This window comes from Macaca fascicularis, chromosome 1, assembly GCF_037993035.2.
Source record: "Macaca fascicularis isolate 582-1 chromosome 1, T2T-MFA8v1.1".
NCBI classification, from domain to species: domain Eukaryota; kingdom Metazoa; phylum Chordata; class Mammalia; order Primates; family Cercopithecidae; genus Macaca; species Macaca fascicularis.
Genome location: NC_088375.1, coordinates 215,785,038 through 215,810,905, shown reverse-complemented (window position 1 = coordinate 215,810,905; position 25,868 = coordinate 215,785,038). Strand labels below are relative to the sequence as shown.

General features: G+C 46.8%; 2 protein-coding genes across 7 annotated transcripts in view; one reads left to right on the top strand and one right to left on the bottom strand.

Annotated features, from left to right (window-relative positions):
- Positions 1-421: 421 nt before the first annotated feature.
- LOC102144847 (aflatoxin B1 aldehyde reductase member 3) lies at positions 422-6,739 on the bottom strand. Its single transcript, XM_005544596.4, has 7 exons — positions 6,474-6,739; positions 4,121-4,308; positions 3,827-3,931; positions 2,963-3,059; positions 2,630-2,729; positions 1,933-2,062; positions 422-827 (listed from the first exon to the last, which is right to left on the bottom strand). Exons 1-7 carry the CDS (start codon positions 6,685-6,687, stop codon positions 666-668), a joined length of 996 nt encoding a protein of 331 aa, XP_005544653.3. The 5' UTR covers positions 6,688-6,739; the 3' UTR covers positions 422-665.
- SLC66A1 (solute carrier family 66 member 1) overlaps positions 6,053-25,868 on the top strand; it is a 46,541-nt gene continuing 26,725 nt past the window's right edge. For 4 of the 6 annotated variants that reach the window (XR_012425150.1, XM_074018278.1, XM_074018255.1 and 1 more), the window contains exon 1: positions 6,053-6,963. The gene's annotated coding sequence lies outside the window, so the exon portion shown is untranslated. The remainder of the gene's footprint in view (positions 6,964-25,868) is intronic. The other 2 variants (XM_074018303.1, XM_074018286.1) reach the window with 1 other exon arrangement.

Here is a 25,868-nt window from a genome sequence, read left to right as displayed (position 1 = left end):
AGACTTTGGGTGACTATTGGGAAATGATGACTGTATTTTGCAATGTGAGAAGAACATGACATTTGTGGGGGGGTACTGGTACAATGATATCATTAGGGTTTTTTTTCCCCTCCAAATCTCATGTTGCAATGTGATCAATGTTAGAGGTGGGCCTGGTGGGGGGTGTTAGGGTTTGGGGGCAAATCCTTCATGAATGGCTTGGTGCCACGCGGACAGTAATGAGCGAGTTCCGGCTTTATGAGTTCATACAGGATCTGGTTGTTTAAAAGAGCCTGGAATTTCCTCCTGTCTCTTGCTCCCTCTCTTGCCATGTGACAAGCTGGCTCCGCTTCCCCTTCTGCCATGATTGTAAACTTTCTGAGGCCCTCGCCAGGAGTAGATGTTGGGACCACACCCCCTTGTACAGACTGCAGAACCGTGAGCCAAAGAAACCTCTTTTCTTTATTAATGACCCAGTCTCAGGTATTCTTTTATAGCAACGCAAACAGACTAACACACAGCATCCTGGGAGGTTTTATTCTTCATTTGGTGGTGACTCTACTGTTACGTTTTTGTTCAAATAGTTCCATTCCTAAGAATGTACTGAGGCAGTTCTAAATTAAAGAAAGCGTGAGAGACAAAAAGAGGTTACAGAAGAGCCTTGGGCAGCCTGAGAAACGATGGGCCTAGCGGAAGTAGTTGGGACATTCGTAAGCAACCAAATTCCAGGCTTGATTAAAGGCGTCCACGACAGCCGGCTTCAGGGGCCCTTCCTCTGCCGCTGCCAAGTTCTGCTCCAGCTGCTCCAGGCTGGACATGCCCAGGATGACTGCGTCCCCATGGGCACCCTGCAAGGGAGATGGCCAGACTTCAACCTTCTGCTGCACAGCAACTCCACTCACAGCCCTCCCAGCCACCTCCCTGCTGAGATTTGGGCACTCTTGTATCCCAGACGTCCAGAAATAAGATGCCTTGGATACCTGTACCTATGTGACTCGAAACTTGTATTCTTTCACCTACTGCCACACGATACTTCCAAACAGACCTACATTCACAGCCCAGTTCTGCCCCCCAGCAGCTGTGTAAACGTGGCTAAGTTATTAAACCTCTCTGAGACTCAATCCTCTTCTCTATTTTCAACATGGTTATGGGTGGGAAAAATTATGTAGAGTGCTTAGCTCCCGTTTATTGAGCACCTACTGTATATATGCCAGACACTATTGCAACATCTGAGGCTGAAGCTGGATACACATTTGAATGAGGACGACATGGTGTACCAAGTGAGGGAAACTCCAGCTCCCACCAAAGGATGAGACTAGTGGGTTTTACAGTTAAACCTGTGTTAAAATGTTAAAATGTCTGCCCCTTTAATAGCTGGGTGAAACTCAGGTTCCTCGTCAATAACACCGGGACAGTCATTTCATAAAGCTGAAGGAATAATGAAATCCCTGCAGCAAAGCCCTTATTACAAAGCCTGGTACTCAGATGCCATCAAGGCCAATGGGAAGGCCGAGCGCAGTGGCTCACACCTGTAATCCCCACACTTTCAGAGGCTGAGGAGGGTGAATTATCTGAGCTCAGGAGTTTGAGACCAGCCTGAGCAACATGGTGAAACCCCATCTCTACTACAAATACAAACAATTACCTGGGCATGGTGGCGCATGCCTGTAATCCCAGCTACTCAGGAGGCTGAGACAAAAGAATTGCTTCAGCCCAGGTGGCAGAAGTTGCAATGACCCGAGATCGTGCCACTGCACTCCCACCTGGGCGACAGAATGAGACCGTCTCCAAAAAAAAGGAACATAGAAAAAGACCAGTGGGAAGAATGTTTGTGAGAGTTGAAAGAAAGATAAATTTTAGAGGAATCAATAAACAAATGTTTTAGCCCTCATCGAAAGACATTACTGGTCCCCCTGGAAGGTAAGGAGCTGAGGGCCCAGGGTTGCTGGTTACCTGCAGCTGTGAGTGGTGGTACATCCACCGGAGGGTGGCCGAGGTCATGCTGGGGGTGCTGGCGCCATACGCAGCCTGCAGGGCCTTCTCCACCAGGGCAATGCCCTCGAAGTGGTTCTCCTTCCAGTAGCTGGGAAGGGGGGACAGTGGCACAGGGGTCAGTACCATGGGGATCACACTGGGAGCCACAACCAAAGAGCCAACGACGGCCACTGCCCCACCCCACACCCTGCAGCCCTGAGGGACAGGTGCGCTCTCCAGCCATGCGTCTCCCACTTTGCTGGGCGTCAGAACCACCCAGGATGCTGGCCCCTCAGCAGAGACCTCAAAGAGTCTTTATTCCTGACGACTCAGCAGCCTGCTCTTATTTTCCTTAGGGACACGAGGGCCACTGGGATGTAACAGGACTCGGCCCCAGGCCTCCTGGACCTCCCTGCAGGGCTCCTTCTTTCCTTCCCAGCAGGTGATTGCTCAGGAAAGAGCTACGACTTCAAGACCCTGAGGTCCAGGGAGCCTCATTTCCTCCTGGAGGTCCCCAGACAACAAGAAAACACACGGAGGGTTTGGAAATTCCTGAAGGAATGCAGGGGAGTAGGTGCAGCAGCGAGGAAAGGCCTTACCCCAGGAGCAGCCAGGACTTCATTCCACATAAAGCCGACCCCACCCCAGCCATCCACACCAAGCACCCCCAGCTCACCGATTCCTGTACAGCTCTGCCCACTGATTCCCAAAGAAGCGGCTCACGGGCTGTTTCCTGTCCTTGTCCTCATACTTGTACCTGCCAGTCAGCAGGCCCCCTGCGGGAAGGCAGCGATCAGCCCCCGGGCCCAGAGTGCCCCAGAAGCTGCCACATCCCTCAGGGCTCTGGTCTAGGGGAGGGGCAGGGACCCAGGAGGGCTGAAGGATGCAGCCTTGACTTCTTTGACCTGAGAGGTCAAAGTTTGTCAAACCCTCCCTGCTTCCCAGGTCCTGGGCTGAGCATCTGTGGGTTGGAAATAGGCTGAGTCAGGGCCAGGAATGCTCCACGTACCAGCCAGAGGGTTGAAGGCATAGAACCTCAGTCCAAAGTGCCTGAGGCAGGGGAAGAGCTCCGTTTCCACCTGCCGGGTGATGGCGTTGTACATGCCCTGCAAGGAGGGGGGCCCAGGGCAGAGAGTGGATGTGTCAAAAGAAGGGACCTCAAATTTACCCTTATAGAACCCTTATTTCAGACCTTAACAATTCTAGGACTTTAACCATCTGGGCATTTACTTATTCTTACTGGTGCTGGTGAAAGGGGCTTATGCCCGAGGAAAATTCATTCACTGAGCCAACTTTCATGAGCACCAACTAGGAGCTGGTTGTCAGATTTAGATTCTTAACCCAAAAGGACAGGGTCCCTTCCCTCAAGGTTTTATAATAAGGTCAAGTATAAACAGTTATAATCGAGTAATGAGGCATTCACAATAGACTAGAAAGTTCCGTGACCAGTGCCTGGCACCAAGCAGGTGTACAAACATTTGTGGAATGAATGATGAGGAGGTAAACGAGGACCTGAGGTCTCAGGGTCTTCTGGGCCCGTGTAGAAAGGCTTCCAGAGGAAGACACCATATGTGAGACCTGAACCGTTCTCCCGGGGAAGGGGCAGTGCAGGGCAGGGCGTGTTCCAGGCTGAGTGCAGGGCCAGGTGGGGAAGGAAGGGTCCAAGATACACAGATAGGCAGGAAGGAAACAGATACCCAGTGGCCAGCCTGAGGAGCTTGAATGGCATCCTGAGGGTATGTGGGAGCCATCTGCAGGGTTTGAACAGGGGGTGGCGGCTATGTAGAGGGTACCGGGGGAGTCAGAGGGGAATAGTGAGCCCAGGATGAGCAGGAGTTCTGGAGACCTTGGCCTCTGCAGCCCCGGCCCTCACCTGGTACACAGTGGGCACGATCCAGCCATTGCTCTTGCAGAGGGTACAGATCTCGGCCACTTCCCAGGCGGCATAGTTGGAGAGGCCAAGCTCCACGAACTTGCCCTGCAGGGGTGAGGCTCCAGTCAGAGCGCAGTGCAGCCCAGACCAGGAAGGGGAGGCCAGGGTGGGGCCCCTGGGAGTGGGGCTCTTCCCTGCTCCACCCTGGGACCGCCCTGGTGCCTCTGATCTCACCAGTGGGATCAGAATGAGAGCAGCAGCGGGCCACCTCCCAGAGCTCAGGGGTCCCCTCACCTCCTGGTGCAGCTGGTGGCAGGCGCGCAGCGTCTCTTCCACCGGGGTGCTGTGGTCTGGCATGTGCAGGTAGAAGAGGTCCACTCGGGGACACTGCAGCCGCTTCAGTGACGTCTCCAGCTGGAACCGGAGACTGTCAGGCTTCAGGGAGTTCCCAAACAGTGGATTGGCCTTGGTAGCAATTTTCACTGAGAGGAGAGAGAAATGAAATTCAGGGCCTGGCACCATGGCTCACACCTGTAATCCCAGCACTTTGGGGTACTGAGGCGGGCAGATCAGGAGGTCAGGAGTTCGAGACCAGCCAGACCAACATGATGAAACCCCGTCTCTAATAAAAACACAAAAATTAGCCAGGGGTGGTGGAACCCGCCTGTAGTCCCCAGCTAGCCAGGAGTCTGAGGCAAAAGAATTGTTTGAACCCAGGAGGCAGAGGTTGCAGTGAGTCGAGATTGTGCCATAGCACTCCTGCCTGGCGACAGAGTGAGACTCCTTCTAAAAAAAAAAAAAAAAAAGAATCTTAGTTCTCAGTGAGTCAGTGAGCTGGACTAACAGGGGCGTGGAGAGTCCTCTTCCCACTTTTCACACTTAGAAAGTCACTTAGGCTGGCAGGAGTGCAGTCACTGGAGCCCTTGAGAACTGGGAGGGAGCAGGATTGAAGAACTATTCATTTGGAATTTTTCCATGCCACCTCCACCCCTCTCCTTCTCAACTGAACTTCACTTCAGATCTGAGATCTGAGGACTTTCACCAGCCAACCTTGGACTCAAAGACAGAAGATAAAGAAGGATTAAAAAACAACAACAACAACAACAAAAAAAAAAAAACAAAAAAAAAAAAACAGAAATAAGGGCCAGGCAGAGGGTGCAGATCTGTGTTGGCTCACACCTGTAATCTCGGCACTATGGGAGGCCAAGGCAGGAGGATCACTTGAGCCCAGGAGTTTGAGACCAGCCTGGACAACAAAGTGAGACTCCCATCTCGATGAATAATACAAAAAATTAGCCGGGTGTGGTGGCACAGGCCTGTGTTAGTCCCAGCTCCTCAGGAGGCTGAGGTGGAAGGATTGCTTGAGCTCTGAGAGGTCAAAGCTTCAATAAGCCATGATCGCATCACTCCACTCCAGCCTGGGCAAAAAAAGCAAGATCCTGTCTCCAAAGAAAAAAAAAAAAAAACAGAAATATGGTTAGAGCTCTCAACAAGTGGCAGCGGGGTGATCTAGAAAGCGTGTGGCACTGAGATGCACGCACAGGCTGGGTTCGTTCGGGATCTACCATGTGGTGAATCAGAGGAGAAATGACTCCACTCAGACACTCAGAGTGGAAGGAGGTAAATGGTGCTAATACTAAGAACAAAGAAACAGCTAACATTTCCCAGCCCTCACTATGTGCCTGCCAGGCACTGGCCTAAGCACTGCACATGGCATCAGACTGAGGGCGGTTCCTCCTGCCCCTATACAAACATCTTCCCCTCAGGCTACACCTGCTTCCTCCAGCACCCGCGGCATTGCCAAATCACATTTGCTTTTCCACACCCGTGCCCACTGCCCTGACACCCTTGCCCCTCGTACTCTTCCTGGCAAACTCCTCTCTGTTCTTTCTTCACGGGGTCCCTCCCAGGAAGGGCTCACTCCGGGCTCCCCAGCCATCTCTAGAATTGGAGCTTCCTGGAGTGGGTTAGTGTCCATTTCTCTCCAGTAGCTTCAGACAGAGCCTCCCACAGACAGGGCAGTGAGAACCTGTACAATCCCAATCCCCCATCCCCCTGAGGGAGCTGCCAAGCCTCCCGGGCACTGCCACCCTGGTGAGGTGCCTTTGAACCTGGTGAGGTGCCCTTGCGAGTACCACAAGGTACTCAGAGCAAAGTCCAGGGAGCGAGCAGGCTGGCACGTGTGCAGGAAGAAGCAGTGTGCTGGGTCCAAACTGATTTCGGACTGTGCCAGGGAGTGCCAGCCGATAAGCACAGAATTTCGGCAGATCAGGCCCGTCAAGGGCACCTGCAGGGCACAGGTGGGGACAGGAGTTGCACAATGCCAGATTCCAATGTTTTTCGTGCTCCAGAGATGGGTTAGCCAAGTCATTCCAGGCAAGACCAATCATCCAGGCGTCAGTGAGGGTGGTGGCTACCTCCCGGAAGAGAAGAGAGACGAAGAAAAGAGAAGACCAGAGAAAAGTTGTCCGGACTTAGATGTGCCTGAGAAGCCTGGGGTTCCCAAGGTTGCGAGGTGGACGGGGGTTGGAGGAGCGGGGAACAAAGCCGTGGGTGCTGCCTGGGGCCAGGGAGAGCTGGGCGGTGCACGGCTGCGGACAGTCTCAGTTCTGCACGGTGCAGGGGGAGGATCAGGGGCCAGTGTTACCTCTGCAGTCGCTGCCCCCCAGCCCGAGTCCCAGGCCGCCCAGGATGGTCTCGGACTGGCCGTCGCTGTACACGAAGGCCGTGTCTATCTCGGTGTGGCCGCGCTCCAGGAAGGCGCGCGTGACTGCTGCGCTGGTGGGCGCGTCCATGCGGCGCCCCATCTCCATAGCGCCCAGCACCGTGGCGGGCCGGGCCAGTGATAGTTGCTGGGACATGATGGCGGCAACGGGATACTCCGATAGCAGCGCGCAGCGGTCGATAGCACCTGCTCCGGAACCTGCAGCTGCTTACCTTTAGGGACTGGCTCGGGCCCCGCCCACCGGGGGGTGGAGCTGACTGCGCCCCCGAAGGTCCTCAACGCCGCCCACGCGCTCGACTCCAGGCTCGACTAGGACCGTCTGCATTTGCACCGAGCAAACTGCGAGATGGCTGTGGCTTCCTACCGGTGACTCTCGTCTTGGAGATTTTAACACTCCTCAACGTCCCCAAGGGTGAGGGGGTCCAAGGGTGGCGACGATCCCAAAGGGCGGGGACTCCTCGGGCCTCCCTGCCCGGTCGTCCCTCCTTCCTCGGCCTTGCCCCGGAGCTGTCCCGGGTCTCTGTCTCCTCCAGGAGGGAGCTTACGGGGTGGGGTGGACCTAGGGCTCTGGCGCCTGCCGTGTGGTCCTGGAGAACGAGGTTTACCAAATGCTCAAGACAGCGTCCTCATGGAGTGACATGGTTAACGTGTTGAAAGAAAAGAACTGTTGGCATTGAATTCTATACCTAAGTGAAAAAAAACTGACTGACTCTGGTGACTTCCGCCTGTAATGCCAACACCTTGAGAGATCAAGGCAGGAGGATCACTTGAGCCCAGGTGTTTGAATCCAGCCTGGGCAACATAGGGAGGCCCTGTCTCAACAGAAAAAAAAAAAAAAGATAGAAAAATGGACCAGTGCCCAGCTGCAGTGAGCTGTGATAGCTCTACTGCACTCCACCCTGGGTGACAGAGGGCATATCTGTCTGCAAATACAAAAGAAAAAAACAGGCCGGGCGCGGTGGCTCAAGCCTGTAATCCCAGCACTTTGGGAGGCCGAGACGGGCGGATCACGAGGTCAGGAGATCGAGAGACCATCCCGGCTAACACGGTGAAACCCCGTCTCTACTAAAAAATACAAAAAAACTAGCCGGGCGAGGTGGCGGGCGCCTGTAGTCCCAGCTACTCGGGAGGCTGAGGCAGGAGAATGGCGTAAACCCGGGAGGCGGAGCTTGCAGTGAGCTGAGATCCGGCCACTGCACTCCAGCCTGGGTGACAGAGCAAGACTCCGTCTCAAAAAAAAAAAAAAAGAAAAGAAAAAAACATCAATAGACAGATGGAACAAATGAAAAACAATAGCAAAACTGATTTAAACCCAATCATATCAATAATGACATAAATATAAATGATGTAAATGCTCAAGGTAAAGGGCAGTGATTGTTAGAATGGATAAAAAAGCAAAACCGAACTATATGGTAAATACCAGAAAGGTATTCAAATATAAAAACAGAGATAGTTTAAAAGCAAAAAGATGGGAAAAGGCATATACTGACAAAACCAAATTTTAAAAAGTTGGAATGGCTAAATGAATATCAGAGAAAGTATATTTCGAAACAAAGACTGCCCCCACAGTGGGCGACATACTGGCCCACATCTGTAATCTCAGCACTTTTGGAGGCTGAGAAGGAAGGATTGCTTGAGCCCAGGAGTTTGAGACTAGCCTGGGCAACACAGGGAGATCTTATCGCTACAAAAAAAAAAAATTAAAAATTATCAAAATGTGGTAGCATGCACCTGTGGTCTCAGTTACTTGGGAGGCTGAGATGGGAGAATCATCTAAGCCTGGGAGGTCGAGGCTGCAGTGAGCTGTGACCACACCACTGCACTCCAGCCTGGGCAACAGAATGAGACTCCATATTAAAAAAATAATAAAATAAATAAGTAAATAAATAAATTTTAAAGGATTCCAATCATACAAAGTATATCTCTGAACGCAATGGAATTAAACTAGAAAATAATAACAGAGGCTGGGCACGGTGGCTCACGCCTGTAATCCCAGCACTTTGGGAGGCAGAGGTGGGCTGATCACTTAAGGTCAGAAGTTCACGACCAGCCCGGCCAATATGGTGAAACCCCATCTCTACTAAAAATACAAAAAAAATTAGCCGGGAATTGTGGCGTGTGCCTGTAATCCCAGCTACTCAGGAGGCTGAGGCAGGAGAATTGCTTCTACCTGGGAGGTGGAGGTTGCAGTGAGCTGAGATCATACCACCGCACTCCAGCCTGGGCAACAGAGAAAGACTCCATCAGACTCCGTCTCAAAAAAAAAAAAAAAAAGAAAAAGAAAAGGAAAATAACAGAATTTAGAGCCTGAGAGGGAACTGAAAGTAAGTAAATAAGTTAATAAATAGAAGAAAAAGGAAAAATAGAAAATAATAATGGAATGATATCTGGACAATCCCCAGATATTTAAAATTAAATAACCCATGAGTGAAATATGTAATCTCAAGGAAAATTAGATCATATTTTGAACTGAATGAAAGTAAAAACAGGACATATCAAATTTTCTGAGATGCAGCCACAGTAATGCTATGAGGGAAATTTATAGCACCACACTGACATATTATAAAAGAAGAAATACTTCAAATCAATAATGTAAGCATTTACTTTTTTTTTTTTTTTTTTTTTTTTGAGACAAAGTCTCACTCTGTTGCACAGGCTGGAGTGCAGTGGTGCAATTTCAGCTCACTGCAACCTCGGCCTCCTGGGTTCGAGCAATTCTCATGCCTCAGCTTCCTGTGTAGCTGGAATTACAGGCATGCACCACCGTGCCTGGCTGATTTTTTTATTTTTAGTAGAGAAGGGGTCTCACCATGTTTGCCAGGCTGGTGAACTGCTAGCCTCAAGGGATCCTCTCACCTCGGCCTCCCAAAGTGCTGGGATTACAGGTGTGAGCCACCACGCCCGGCCCAAAGTGCTGGGATTACAGGTATGAGCCACCATGCCCTGCCCAAAGTGCTGGGATTACAGGTGTGAGCCACTGCACTGGCCGAGGCAGTTTTTTTATTATATTATATATATATATATATTTTTATATTTTTTATTATAAAAATAATAAAAATAGCCAAAATAGGGCTGATATGGGAGAATTGCTTGAACCCGACAGGCGGAAGCTGCAGTGAGCCTGACAGGCGGAAGCTGCGTGCTAGCCTAGGAAACCGAGCAAGACGGCATCTCCAAGAAAGAAAAAAAGCCAAAATAAATGAAATAGAAAACAAAAACATTAGCAAAGGTCAGTAAAACCAGAAGTAGGTTCTATAAACAGATCACTAAAGTTGATAAACCTCTGACTAGACTGATCAGGAATAACAGAGAGAATACACAGATTAACCACACCAGAAACAGCAGAAGAGGCACCGCTACAGACTGTACAAAAATTAAAATGACAATAGGGTAGATGATTAAAACCTTTACGTGAATACATTTAATAAGTTAGATGAAATGGACAATTTCCTTGAAAAACACAAACTACCAAAGCCCACTAAGGAAAAATGAGACAGCCGGGCATAGTGGCTCACGCCTGTAATCCCAGCACTTTGGGAGTCCGAGGCAGGCAGATCACTTGAGGTCAGGAATTAGAGACCAGCCTGGTCAACATGGTGAGACCCCATCTCCACTAAAAATCCAAAAATTAGCTGGGTGTGGTGGTGTGCACCTGTAATCACTTACTTGGAAGGCTGAGGCAGGAGAAACGTTTGAACCTGGGAGGCAGAGGTTCCAGTGAGCCAAGATCACACCACTGCACTCCAACCTGGGCGACAGAGCCAGACCCTGTCTAAAAAAAAAGAAAAAGAAACCAGCAACCTGAACTTTTTTTTTTCTTAAGACAGATCTTGCTCTGTCTTCTAAGTTTGAGTGCAATAGTGCAAGCATAGCTCACTGTAGCCTCAACCTCCTGGGCTCAAGCGATCCTTCTGCCCAAGCCTCCCAAGTAGCTGGGACTACAGGTGCACCTCATTACACCCAGATAATTTTGTAAAAATATTTTTGTAGGGACAGGGTCTGGCTATATTGCTCAGGCTGGTTTCAAACTCCTGGGCTCAAGTATTCCTCCTGCCTCAGCCTCCCAAAGCACTAGAATTACAGGTGTGAGCCATCTCGTCTACCCCAGATATTTAATTCTTAATAAAAAAATATTTCCGGCCGGGTGCGGTGGCTCAAGCCTGTAATACCAGCACTTTTGGGAGGCCGAGATGGGCGGATCACGAGGTCAGAAGATTGAGACCATCCTGGCCAACACGGTGAAACCCCGTCTCTACTAAAAAAAATACAAAAAAAAAAAAAAAAAACTAGCCGGGCGTGGCAGTGGGCGCCTGTAGTCCCAGCTACTCGGGAGGCTGAGGCGGGAGAATGGCGTAAACCCGGGAGGCGGAGCTTGCAGTGAGCTGAGATCCGGCCACTGCACTCCAGCCTGGGCAACAGAGCGAGACTCCATCTCAAAAAAAAAAAAAAAAAAAAATATATATATATATATATATTTCCACAAAGAAAACTCCAGGTCTCCATGGCTTCATTGGACACTTAAGGAAGAAACAACATCAATTCTGCACAATGTTTCTAGTAGATAGAAGAGGAGGGATCACTTACCCACTCCTCTTGAGGCTACATTACCAGATAACAAATGACACAAAGATGTTACAAGAAAGAAACTACACACATAACCTTCATGGATCTATACACAAAATCCTTTTTATGTTTTTCAAAAATCCTTTTAAAACTTAGCAAAATGAATACAGTAGTATATACAAACAATGTATCATGACCAAGTTAGTTTCATCCCAGGAATATAAGGTTGGCTTAATATTTTAAAATCAATCAATGTAATTTACTATACTAACAGGCTGTAAGATAAAACCCATATGACCATCTCAATAGATGCAGAAAAAGCACTTGACAAAATTTAATACCTATTCAAAAAAAACCTCTCAGCCAACGAGGAATAGAAGGGAAGTCCTGAAACTGATAAAAGGCATCATAGGCCAGGCGCGGTGGCTAATGCCTAGAATCCCAGACTTTGGGAGGACAAGACGTGTGGATTGCTTGAGCCCAGGAGTTCAAGACCAATGTGGGCAACATAGCAAGACTGTTCTCTATAAAAAATAAAATAATTAATAAGTGGAGTGCAGTGGAGTGATCTCAGCTCACTGCAAGCTCCGCCTCCCGGGTTCACGCCATTCTCTTGCCTAAGCCTCCTGAGTAGCTGGGGCTACAGGTGCCCACCACACCCAGCTAATTTTTTTGTAGTTTTAGTAGAGACGGGGTTTCACTGTGTTAGCCAGGATGGTCTCAATCTCCTGACCTTGTGATCCACCCACCTCAGCCTCCCAAAGTGCTGGGATTACAGGCATGAGCCACTGTGCCCGGCCAAAATAAAATAACTTTTAAAGGGCATACACAAACACCTACAGCTAATATATTTAATGATGAAATCAGACAGTTTTGCCCCTAAGATTGGGAACCAATGATGTCCACTCTTATTCAATATTGTATTGAAGATGCTAGTTATTTCAACGTATTTCTGTTTGTTTGTTTGTTTGTTTTTTGAGACAGGATCTTGCTCCGTCACCCAGGCTGGAATGCAGTGGCATGGTCTTGGCTCACTGCAGCCTTGACCTCCTCCTGAGTTCAAGAGATCCTCCTACTTCAGCCTCTGGAGTAGCTGGGACTACAGGTGCACACCACCAACCTGGATAATTTTGGGTTTTTTTTTTTTTTGTAGAGATAAGCTTTCACTATGTTGCCCAGGCTGGTCTCCAATTCCTAGGCTTGAGTGATCCTCTTGCTTTAGCCTCCCAAAACGTTGGGACTACAAGGGAGCCACTGTGCCTGACCATGAACGTATTTCAGTACATGAGTAATAATAGACAATTTCTTACATAACTATAATACCCATGTCATGCTAACAAAATTAACGACTCTTTGGTGTCACCTAATACTAGGTCCATATTCTGTCTTTCTTTCTTTTTTTTTTTATGGAGTTTTTTTTTTTTTTTTTTTTTTTTGAGACAGAGTCTTGCTCTGTCGCCCAGGCTGGGGTGCAGTGGCCGGATCTCAGCTCACTGCAAGCTCCGCCTCCCGGGTTTAGACCATTCTCCTGCCTCAGCCTCCCGAGTAGCTGGGACTACAGGCGCCCGCCACCTCGCCCGGCTAGTTTTTTGTATTTTTTAGTAGAGACGGGGTTTCACCGTGTTAGCCAGGATGGTCTCGATCTCCTGACCTCGTGATCCGCCCGTCTCGGCCTCCCAAAGTGCTGGGATTACAGGCTTGAGCCACCGCGCCCGGCCATTTTTATGGAGTCTTGCTCTGTCGCCAGGCTGGAGTGCAGTGGTGTAATCTCAGCTCACTGCAACCTCCGCCTTCCAGGTTCGAGTGATTCCCCTGCCGCAGCCTCCCGAGTAGCTGGGACTACAGGTGTGCACCAACACGCCCAGCTAATTTTTTGTGTGTGTTTCAGTAGAGACAGGGTTTCACCATGTTGGCCAGGATGGTCTTGATCTCCTGACCTCGTGATCTGCCCACCTTGGCCCCCCAAAGTGCTGGGATTACAGGTGCAAGCCACCACGCCCGGCCCACCAGGTGCATATTCAAATATCCCTGAGTGTTTAAAGAAATGTATGTTTCAGTTGGTTCGAGTTAGGATTAAAACGTGATATATTGTATTTCTGTATCTATTTTAAGTATCAGCCATCCTACCCATCTCTCCACCCTTTTCATATATTGGCTTGTTCCAGAAACCCATCATTTGGGCTATTGAATGTCTCGTGTTCTATTTGCATAAGTCGTGTTTTTCTCTAACTTGTTCCTGTCTTCCCTCATAATTCTTGTCAAATGGAATTTAGTGCTAAAGGCTAGATCATCTTCTGGTTCAGCTTGTTTTTCTGTTTTGTTTTGTTTAGTTTTAGTTGTTTTAATATTATTATTTTTTTGGTAAGAATACATTTTCAGTGGTGTGTGTACTTCCTAATACATCACATAAGGGAAGCACACACAGCAGTAATGCTGAGACGATTTCTTACATGCAGGTGTAAGAAACAATACAGAGAGATTCTTATAAACTTTCCCCAGTGATAGGGTTTGGCTGTGTCCCCACCTAAATCTTATGCTGAGATCGAACAGTGGGTTCATGTGGGGTTAGCCTGCTTCCTCCACTGAAGAGCTCCTCATTAAACCTTTCATCCTATGGTTTCTTTGTTTTTAGAGGCAAAGTCTCAATATGGCTGAAACTCCTGGCTTCAAACGATCTACCCATCTTGGTCTCTCAAAATGCTGGGACTACAGGTGTGAGCCAACACACCTAACCTCATCTTATGGTTTCATCTATTGATGATCTTTGCCTGAATCACCAAAATAGAGTTTTAAACTCTGGGACTATGTTTTGTACATCCTCGATATATTTTGTACATCCTCAAAACAGATCTTAGGACTGTAAGATTTATAGGTACAACCTCTGTTATTTTTATTTTTATTTTTTTATTTCATTTTTATTTATTTATTTTTTTGAGATGGAGTCTTGCTCTGTCGCCCAGGCTGGAGTGCAGTGGCGTGATCTCAGCTCACTGCAAGCTTTGCCTCCTGGGTTCACACCATTCTCCTGCCTCAGCCTCCTGAGTAGCTGGGATTACAGGCGCCTGCCACCACGCCCGGCTAATTTTTTGTATTTTTAGTAGAGACGGGGTTTCACTGTTATCCAGGATGGTCTCGATCTCCTGACCTCGTGATCCACCCGCCTCGGCCTTCCAAAGTGCTGGGATTACAGGCGTGAGCCACTGCACCCGGCCTATTATTTTTATTTTTAATTTTGTTTTTTTCTTGAGACAGTGTCTTGCTGTGTTACCCAGGCTGGAGTGCAGTGGCAGAAACATGGCTCAGTGCAGCCTCCACTTCCCAGGCTCAAGTGATCCTCCCACCTCAGCCCCTCAAGTAGCTGGGATCACAGTCATGTGCCACCACACCCAGCTAGAATTTTTAATTAAAAGTTTCTTTAATAAGAAAAAAAAATTGGCCAGATGCAGTGGCTCACGCCTGTAATCTCACCATTTTGAGAGGCCAAGGCAGAAGGATCACTTGAGGTCACTTGAGGTCAGGTACTCGAGACCAGCCAGGCCAACATGCCAACATGGTGAAACACCGTGTCTACTAAAAATACAAAAAAATCAGGTGTGGTGGTGCGCGCCTGTAGTCCCAGACACTCGCAAAGCAGAGGCAGGAGAATCACTTGAACCCAGGAGACAGAGGTTGCAGTGAGCCAAGATTGTGCCACTGCACTCCAGCCTGGGTGACAGAGCGAGACTCAATCTCATAAAATAAAATAATAAAAATAAAATAAAATATTTAAGAGATAAGTTCTTCTCTGTTGTCCAGGCAGGAGTTCAGTGGCAGGAATATAGATCACTGCAGCCTCAGACTCCTGGACTCAAGCGATCCTTCCAAGTCAGCCTTCTGAATCACCAGGACTGCAGTCAGCCTACATTTAAATGGAAAGTACAGTTGTTTGGTTTTTAAAATAAGCTTTAAAATGTTTGAGATAATGTTGGAGTCACGTGCAGGTGTAAGAAATAATACAGAGAGATCCTTGTACCCTTTCCCCAGTGATATGGTTTGGCTTTGTCCCCATCCAAATCTCATCTTGAATTTCCACGTGTTGTGAGAGGGACCCAGTAGGAGGTAATGGAATCATGGGGGTAGATGTTTCCCGTGCTGTTCTCATGATAGTGAGTCTCATGAGATTTGATGGTTATTATAAAGGGGAGTTTTCCTGCACAAGCTCTTTTTGCTTGCTGCCATCCATGTAAGACGTGACTTGTTCCTCCTTGCCTTCTGCCATGATTGTGAGGCTTCCCCAGCTGTGTGGAACCATAAGTCCAATTAAACCTCTTTCTTTTGTAGCTTGCCCAGTCTTGGGTATGTCTTTATCAGCAGTGTGAAAACGGACTAATACACCCACTTTTCCCCAGTAGTAACATCTTTCAGAACTATAATATATCACAACCTGGTTGCATTGATACAGTCAAGATACTGTTGTTGTTGGGCCATGTGTCCTATAAATGCTGATTAGGCCTTGATGTTGATGGCTTCTTTGAGTTCTTCTATATCATTGCTAATTCCGGGCAGTTGTTCTATCAGTTGTTAAGAGGGGGGTGTTAAAGTTCAACTATAATATGAACTTTTCTCTTTCTGCTTTCCAGTCCACCAGTTTTTGCCTGACATATTTTGGGAGCTCTGTTTGGTGCTTACACATTTAAGATTGCTATGCCTTCTTAGTGGATTGACTTTTTTCCCCTCATTATATAATGTCCTTCTCTGTTTCTGATAATTTTCTTTGTTCTGAAGTCTACTTTATTCTAAAATCACATTACAGTATCTCTTTTTTGGGCCTCATTCATGTGGTATTGATTCAGAAAGAACTTATTAAGGATGGGAATGCTGGGTCAGAAAGTCAGAACTTCTTAAATGAGACAATCTCTCTCTACTAGTATCTAGTAATAAATTAGCCAGAAGGGCATGCACTGATTAGCAGCAAGAATTTCAAGTTCAAAGTTTAGGGAACAGTAAATGCCACCAGTGTCAAAATGCCTTAGCCGCCAATTAGTTAAGTGATTATTACAGATATCTGTAAGACTTTAGGGGTCTGAATGAGACAGAGGACCTGAAAGCAGACTTGGATTTACTACTACCTGGACCACTTACAAAGCTTTTTGCTGTAGGAGGCTCCTTTCACATTTTGATGTTTGTCTTATAACTTGGTACAAAACATGTAATAAAATTTCCAGGTGCAGAATATGCTGTCTGCAAGCCTCATGATGTTAGGATTTGTCCTTCATGACTGTGGGCTATGAGCCACTAATTTGTTTTATATGATTTGTGGAATATCTTTAGAAACTGCAAAAATATCCCCACACAAAGATTACTTGAGAGATATGGCTTGGATTTTCTCCTCATTCAAGACCTGTTCATTTTGTTCAGCTGTCTTCGATGGTATGCAATGACAGCATTTTATTCCATGGAGGCTACTATCAGAATCTGCTACTGAATTTCATTCTTATAATGGAATATTGGCAAATATTATTGTGCTAGTGTTTCTCTACCCATTAACCAAAAAATCCAGGGGAATTTTCCATAACTCAGTGAAAGGAGTACCTCTGGCCAGGTGAAAACATGGAGTTTCAGCATTTGTCTGAATGGAAATTGAAAAGAAGACATTAACAAAACACAAAGTCAAAAAGTGCCAGTAGTGGCAACAACTCAATCACTAATGTTCAGTGTTGATGGAGCAAGCTGGGTATGCCGTGCCTATAGTCCCAGCTACTCAGGAGGCTGTGTGTGGCAGGAGAATCACCTGAACTGGGGAGGTGGAGGCTGCAGTGAGTCGAGATTGCACCACTGCATTCCAGCCTGGACAATAAAGCGAGACTCTGTCTCGAAAAAAATAAATAAATAAAAATAAAAATAAAAATTTTTAATGCTTTTGACAGCATGTCAGGCTTCTGGGTTCTGTTCTCCAAGCTCAACTCTAAGCCAATCATTTTAAGGTTTGGGGAAATTAACTTCTCCCAGTTTGGAGGAACATTATAGAAGAAGAGATAGGAGCCATCTTAAATCATGAATGAAGGAAGGAAAAATACCATAGAAAAGTCTGGGAGTTTGGGTGGAAGAATTGGGGAAGGTGACAATATGAAAGCAAGGAAGGGCCAGGGCATCTGGAAGTTGAATTTGAGGGTTTCCTGGGGGTTTGTTTCTCTAGTTTTGAGGAATCATTCCCTTTGGGCCTGTCTGATATGACTGCTGAAAGAGCTGAGTCAATTGTGCAATGTTTGCAAAAGTCTAGTAAGAAGGCCATGCTCTTGTGCAAAAGAAAATGAGCTGCTTTTTCTTCAAAGTTTCAGGGTCAAAGGAGTCCCAGTGCTTCAGAATGCACTCCAGAGGAAGGGAAGGGGAAGACAGTGAGGGCGCCACCCCTACTGTTTTCCCTCCTTGGTTCCTGGGTCCCAGCATCTTGTTAAATGTGTCCCCATGGTTGCAGGTGTGACCCCCTGCCATGGAACCAGAGGAACTAAGTGACTGGGGTTAGTCGTGCTTACCCATGTGACTCTAGTCCTGCACTTGTGATTTCCTTTTGACTTCTAAGACTTGTGTGACCTGTGTGGCTCCCCGAAAAATGGATCTTGGGAGAGGCTATGTAACAGTTGCATTTGGGCAACTGTTGCATTTCCCTCCATAATGGAGGAAGTGTGCTGGTTTGAGCTCTATATCCTGCTATTATGACCCATGCTAAAGTATTATGGTTCCAGTTAACTTCTGGACTTAAATTATCCTTACTATTTAAGTACTATTTTAATTAGAAGCAGAATAGGTGCCTTAAAAGAAAGATAGGAACCAAATGGCTATTTTCCTGCTTATGGGACAGTATTGAGACTAAAATTTGGTTTTGGAGGACATTTTCCTCCTTATTGTTGAAGGCAGAGTTTTCCCATTTATGGAAGTAGCATAAAGGCTGGTGTCTAGCAGAGGGGTGCCAAAAGGGAGGAGAATTGGGAAGTTAGAGTGTTTTGGGAAAGGGCTGACAATGTGCTTCATGGAGAGGATTCCTATGCCACTGGGTGGTGCTGTTGACCTATAAATGTCATGTGCTCTCCAGCCCAAGGGCAGAGAGAGACCTCACTGCGGGGGGAGGAGGGGAACACCCACCGTTCCTAGAAAATCACAAAAATGGCATTGCCTTGAGCTCTACCTCAGTTACTATGGCATTTCCCGATCTTGCCTAACAGGATTACTTCCTTGAACTGTAAAAATTCCCAGTGCTTCAGAATGTTCTCCTCAGCAAGCCTGTCCCCCAAGTCTTGTAAGGCTGCCAGTCACACTAATCAGGTTTAAATAGCTGAAGGGGGCCCACTATTTGATTTGATTTTAAAATGGAGGCCAAGAACCTTGGAATGAACAGACAGGGTTGAGGTCCACTCCTGTCCTCACTGTTCTGATGATGACACCTTGATCCCACCTGGGGCCCCAAAATGAAGCAGTGTCATTCATCTGGGTAACACCCAAAGTTCGTTGCCTCATGCCAAGGAGGTCAAACACGAACACATGTGAAGTGAGGTTAAGAGCAGAGGTTTAATAGGCAAAAGAAAAAGAGAATAGCTCTCTCTCCGGCAGAGAGAGGGGCACCTGAGTGGGTCTTCCGACCTGCAGCAGCATGCACAAGGACAGGCATGAGGAGGCAGTGTCTGATTTACACAGGGCCCAAAGATTGGTTGGAACAGGTGTGAGGTACGAAGTTTACATAGTGCAGAAAGAAGCTCCCTGCCCCACCCTTATCTTCTATTATGCAAATGGATCTTTTTTTTTTTTTTTTTTGAGATGGAGTTTCACTCCTATTTCCCAGGCTGGAGTGCAGTGGTGTGATCTCGGCTCACTGCAACCTCCACCTCCCAAGTTCAAGAGATTCTTCTGCCTCAGCCTCCTGAGTAGCTGGGATTACAGGCGCCTGCCACTATGCCCAGCTGATTTTTGTATTTTTAGTAGAGACACAGTTTCAACCCGTTGGCCAGGCTGGTCTTGAACTTCTGACCTCAGGTGATCTGCCTGCCTGGGCCTCCCAAAGTGTTGGGATTACAGGCATGTGCCACCGCACCTAGCCACAAATGGCTTCTCTACCTGGCCGGCGCCACGTTGCCTGCTCCTTTCTGTACATGTGGTTGATAATGAAAAACGGAAGATAGAGCCATCACTTTGAACATGCCTAGCCTCCAAGGGGCCTTTTCCTATTAGCAGAGCTGCCAGCATTCACCCCTGCAAGCTTCCAGCTTGCTTATCTATGTCTGCAGCTTGATTTTACAGGCTGCACTTTGTTAGGAAAGAAACGATTCGGGGGCTGCTTTTCATTAAAAGGAAAACCTGGCCGGGCGCGGTGGCTGAAGCCTATAATCCCTGCACTTTGGGAGGCCGAGACGGGTGGATCACGAGGTCAGGAGATGGAGACCATCCTGGCTAACGCAGTGAAACCCCGTCTCTACTAAAAAATACAAAAAAACTAGCCAGGCGAGGTGGCGGGCGCCTGTAGTCCTAGCTACTCGGGAGGCTGAGGCAGGAGAATGGCGTGAACCCGGGAGGCGGAGCTTGCAGTGAGCTGAGATTCGGCCACTGCACTCCAGCCTGGGCGACAGAGCAAGACTCCGTCTCAAAAAAAAAAAAAAAAAAAAAGGAAACCTTACCTGAGGACTTCCTTACCCTCACTATCTGCCTAAATAAGTTCTTAGATCACAGGGAGTGTCCAATGTGCCCACTGGCCTCCAGATGCCTGAGCCTGTAGACCACACACATCTCCACCTTCTTCCAGCACTTCCAGTGCATCATTGCACTCACAAGGTTCAGGAGTTCCAGGACAGCCAGCCGTGGAGCCTGTGGACAGGGAGTGCATCGTGAAGGCTGCCAAGGCAGCGGAGGCCCAGGTTATGACAGCCCAGGAAATGAGCTGGGAGGAAAGCATTCAGGAACTGATGAGCATGGAGAAAGAAAGCATTTTGTAGAAACAGATGAGGAAGATGTGTGGGATGATGTACAGAAGTTACAAGTGGAGCTGATATTAAACAGGATTTCGCTGGAAAGAGAAAAAGGCTAGAATGTATACGAATGCTTTTTTTTTTTTTTTTTTTTCCCGAGACAGAGTCTTGCTCTGTCGCCCAGAGCTGGAGTGCAGTGGCGTGATCTTGGCTCACTGCAACCTCTGCCTCCTGGGTTCAAGGAATTCTGCCTCAGCCTTCCGACTAGCTGGGATTACAGGTGCCGCCACCATGCCCAGCTAATTTCTTTTTTATTTTTAGTAGGGATGGGATTTCACCGTGTTGGGCACTCTGGTCTTGAACTCCTGACCTCGTGATCCGCCCATCTTGGCCTCCCAAAGTGCTGAGATTACAAGCGTATAAGAATGCTTTTATCCACACCCCTAAGAAGAGAATTGAACATGTTTTGAAAACACAAGAGGAAAGGCAGAAACTTCATTACAAATATTCTAAGCAGTTTCTCACTTGGTTTCAAGACTGGAACACACATGGGGAAGGCTGAGGAACAAGAGGAACAAAAACTAGCTGAAACTTTTCGAGAGCAACAAAAGAGTTGTCTACAAGCTAGAATGGTTCAGAGAGAGAGAAAGCGAAACAAATTAAACTGAAATGAGCAATTCCTATGGAGTTTGGAGGACCTAGAAAAGAATCAGAGTTCATCTTACTGATGAACAAAGTGACCTTAGAAAAGAAATGGCCAGTTGCAAACAAAACTTATGAAGGAAACTCTGCAGCAAGACTTGGCACTTATTCATTTGTCTCTTCTACCTGTGTTACTCTTGTGACTGAAGAAAGAACTTGAACCAATGTGTAATGGTTAATATTGAGCATCAACATGATAGGATTGAAGGATACAAATTACTGTTCCTGGTGTGTCTGTGAGAGGGTTGCCAGAGGAGATTAACATTTCAGTCAGTGGACTGGGAGAGGCAGACCCCCTCAATCTGGGTGGGTACCATCTAATCACCTGCCAGCCCAGCTAGAATAAAGCAGGCAAGAGAAGATGGAAGAGCCGACTTGCTGAGTCTTCCAGCTTTCATCTTTCTCCTGTGCTGGGTGCGTCCTGCTCTTGAACATGAGACTCCAAGTTCTTCAGCTTTTGGACTCTTGCACTTACACCATTCATTTGTTGGGGGCTCTTGGGCCTTTGGCCACAGACTGAAGGCTGCACTGTTGGCTTCCCTACTTTTGAGGTTTTGGGACTCAGGCTGATCCACCACTGGCTTCCTTCTTCCTCAACTTGCAGACGGTCTATCATGGGACTTGACCTTGTGAATGTGTGAGTCAATTCTCCTTAATAAACTACCTCCTCATTTTGTTTGTTTTTTGAAACAGAGTCTCACTCTGTTGCCCAGGCTGGAGTGCAGTGGCACAATCTCGGCTCACTGCAACCTCCGCCCCCCAGGTTCAAGCGATACAGTCTCAGCCTCCCGCATAGTTGGGATTACAGGCACCTGCCAACATGCCTGGCTAATTTTTGTATTTTTTAGTAGGATGGGGTTTCACCACGTTGGTCAGGCTGGTCTTGAACTGCTGACCTCAGGTAATACACCTGCCTCGGCCTCCCAAAGTGCTGGGATTACAGGCGTGAGCCACCACACCCGGCCAATAAACTCCCTTTCTTATATACATATATCCTGTTCTGTCCATCTAGAGAACTCTAATATGCTATGTTATATGACATAAGCATGACATTAACTACACTAAACCACATGACAGTGTTTTTAAAATTCGTGTATAGAGCAGTATCTCATTAGTTTGTGTGTTAAATCCAAGACTTTGCTTCTGTAGTCTGTTGAATGAACCCCAAACAGTTATATCAGTAACAGCAATTGCACAGTTATATACACAGTCAATTAAGTTTTAGCACTAACGATAATTTAATTTTAGGTGTGGCCTCTGTGGGTCTGTATCAGTCTCAAAATTTAGAAAGCACAGGCATGAAAGGGTATAGTTTTCTCACCTAAGGAAAAACAGTAAGAGAAGACAAAATGTTAAAATAAAAAATCGATGCCACCTCCTTCTTCAGTCTTTCATACAGCACAGAGCAGCTTCCCGAGTTTGAGGATGATTAAATACATGAGATGCTCTCCAGATCCAGTTCTGCTTCTGTAGACTTTTTTGTTCCCTCTCACTTATTTATTTATTACTTTTTTTTGAGACAGAATCTTACTCTGTTGCCCAGGCTGGAGTGCAGTGGTGCAATCTCAGCTCACCTCACTGCAACCTCAGCCTCTCGGGTTCAAGCAATTCTGCCTCAGCCTCCTGAGTAGTTGGGATTACAGGCGCATGCCACCACGCCTGGCTAATTTTTGTATTTTTAGTAGAGATGGGGTTTCACCATATTGGCCAGGCTGGTCTTGAACTCCTGACCTCGTGATCCACCTGCCTTGGCCTCCCAAAGTGCTGGGATTACAGTCGTGACCCACTGTGCCTGGCCTCATTTATTTATTTTTAAATTAACAAATAAAAATTATAAATATCTATTTAAGGTGTACAACATGGTGTCTTCAAGAATCTCTTTATATATGCAATAGCTGAATTCAAGAGACCATCAACTATGTTTGAAATATAGTAGCCGGAAGATTCTAACAGATGGGATGTGACATAGCAGAAAATGCATCTCTGATGGGGATACTCAAGACACAGTCTCCTGGCAGGTCCCGGGACTCACCTTCTCCACTACTCAGGACTGTTGCTCCAAATGTTAGAGTTTATTTTCCAAAGATGACCACTCCATTCTCTCACATGCTCTTTGCACAGGTATCTTTGACTCTCCTCCCAGGACACAAGAGTGATGCTATGGACTTCTGAGGCTGGGATATAAAAGGCCACACGGCTTCTGCCTAGTTTGCTTGGGATGTGCTCCCTTGGAAGCCACATGCAGAGGCCACGTGTGTGCTGGTTGATGACAGCAGCTGATATTCCAGCTGGCCCTCAGTAGGAACTGCCACATGCTTGAGTGAATGTCCTCAGGCGACGCTAGCCTCCAGCTGCTAGATCACCTCTCAGACACTGAGGAACAGATGAGGCTTCCCTGCTGAGCCCTGCCCAAACAGATTTCTGAGCTAATTGATTGTTTTATTACACATAATTGAGGCACTATATACAATTGACCCACTTAAAGTGTATAATTTAATGGTGTTTAGTGTATTCAGAATTGTACAACCACCACAATTTCAGAACATCTTTATCACCTCCCCAAAAGAAACTCTGTACTCAGTAGCAGTGAATCTCCATTTCCTCCCAAACCCCTTCAGTCCTAGGCAACCACTCATCTATTTTCTGTGTCTAATAGATTTGCTTATTCCAGATACTTCATATAAATGGAATCATACAATATGAGGCCTTTTGTGATGGGCTTCTTTCACTTAACATGCTTTTAAGGTTCATCCATATTGTAGATGTTTCGTACTTAATTCCTTTTTTTTTTTTGAAAAATGTTCCATTGTACATACAGATATTTTGTTTATCCATTCATCTACTGATTGACATTTGGGCAGTTTCCACTTTCTGGCTATTATGAATAATGCTGCTATAACATTCATGTAATTTTTAATAAGGACATATATTTCTTTTTCTTTTTTTTTTCAAGACAGAGTCTCGCTCTGTGGCCCAGGCTGGCATGCTGTGGCGAGATCTCGGCTCACTGCAACCTCTGTCTCCCAGGTTCAAGCACTTCTCCTGCCTCAGCCTCCCAAGTAGCTGGGATTACAGGCATGTGCCACCATGCCTGGCTAAGTTTTGTATTTTTAGTAGAGATGGGGTTTCACCATGTTGGCCAGGCTGGTCTTGAACTCCTGACCTCAGGTGATCTGCACATCTCAGCCTCCCAAAGTGCTGGGATTACAGACGTGAGACACCGCGCCCGGCCTCATTTCTTCTAGGTATACCTAGGGAGTGAAATTTCTGGGTCATATAGATGCTTATCTTTTAAAAAAAACTGCCAGAATGTTTTCCAAAATGGTTGCACTGTTTTACAGTCGCAATGGCAGTGTCCTAAGGCTCCCATTTCTCCAAACCCTCAACACTTGTTATTTTCTGTATTTTATTGACTCTGATCATCCTAGTGCTTAGTGGATTTGAAGGGGTTTTGATTTGCTTTTCCCTGATAAGTACTGATTTTAAGCAGCTTTCCATGTAGTTACTGACCACCTGTATAACCTCTGGAAAAGGTCTATTCCAATCATTTGCCCATTGTTTAATTGGGATTTCTTTTCTTTTCTTTTTTCTTTTTTTTTTTTTTTGAGACAGGTCTTGCTCTGTTGCCCAGGCTAGAGTGCAGTGGTGTGATCTTGGCTCACTGCAGCCTCCACCTCCTGGGCCCGAGAGATCCTCCCACCTCTGCCTCTCGATTGGCTGGGATCACAGGTGCCCGCCACCATACCCGACTAATTGTTTTGGTACTTTTTGTAGAGACAGGGTCTTGCCATGCTGCCCAAGCTGGTCTTGAACTCCTGGGCTCAAGTGATCTGTCCGCCTGGCCTCCCAAAGTGTTGGGATTACAGGCGTGAGCCACTACACCTGGGTGGGTTTTCTCTTTTATTACTTTGTAAGAGTCCTGTATCTATTCTAGCCACAAGTTCCTTAACAGATATGTGATTTGCAAAATACCATCCCATTCTGTGGGTTGTCTTTTCACTTTCTTGATAGTGTTCTCTGAAGCATGAATACTTTAAACTTTGATGGTGTTGACTTTTTCTTTTGTCACGTGTGCTTTTGGTGTCAACATCTAAGAAACCACTGCCTAATCCAAAGTCACACTTACTCAAATATTTTCTTCTAAGAGTTTTATAGTTTACCTTATACATTTAGAAGGTGATTCATTTGAGTTAATTTTTTGTTTATGGTACGGGGAAGGGGTCCAACTTCATTCTTTTGCAGGAGGACATCTGGATATTGGTGAAGATGATTCTTTTCCCTATTGACTGTCCCTATTGAGTTGTCACTCAACTCTAAAATCAGTCATTTATTTCTGGACTCTCAGTTTTGTTCAGTTGCTCTATTCTTATGCCAGAACCACTGTCTTTATTACTGTAGCTTTGCAGTAAGTTTTGAAATCAGAAAGTGTGAGTCCTCCAACTATGTGTTTTTCAAGACTGTTTTGGTTCTCCTGGGTCCTATGAATTTCCGTATGAGCTTTAGGATTACTCAATTTCAGTATTAAGAAAAAGCCAGCTGGGAGTAAGAGGAATTATATCAAATCTTTTCATCAATAAGAAGGATTTTTTTTTTTTTTTTTTGAGATGGGGTCTGATTGTGTCACCCAGGTTAGAGTGTAACAGCATGATCTTGGCTCACTGCAACCTCTGTTTCCAGAGCCCAGGCGATCCTCCCACCTTAGCCTCTGGAGTAGCTGGGACCACAGGTATGTGCCACCACACGCAGATTAATTTTTTGTATTTTTGGTAGAGACGGAATTTCACCATGTTGCCCAGGCTGGTCTCAAACTCCTGAGCTCAAGTGATCCACCTGCCTTGGGCTCCCAACATGCTGGGATTATAGTCATGAGCCACTGTGCCAGCCTTGGATTTTATCTTTTCAAGCAACTTATTTTTTTTTTTTTTTTTTTTTTGAGACAGAGTCTGGCTCTGTCGCCCGGGCTGGAGTGCAGTGGCCGGATCTCAGCTCACTGCAAGCTCCGCCCCCCGGGTTTACGCCATTCTCCTGCCTCAGCCTCCCGAGTAGCTGGGACTACAGGCGCCCGCCGCCTCGCCCGGCTATTTTTTTGTATTTTTTAGTAGAGATGGGGTTTCACCGTGTT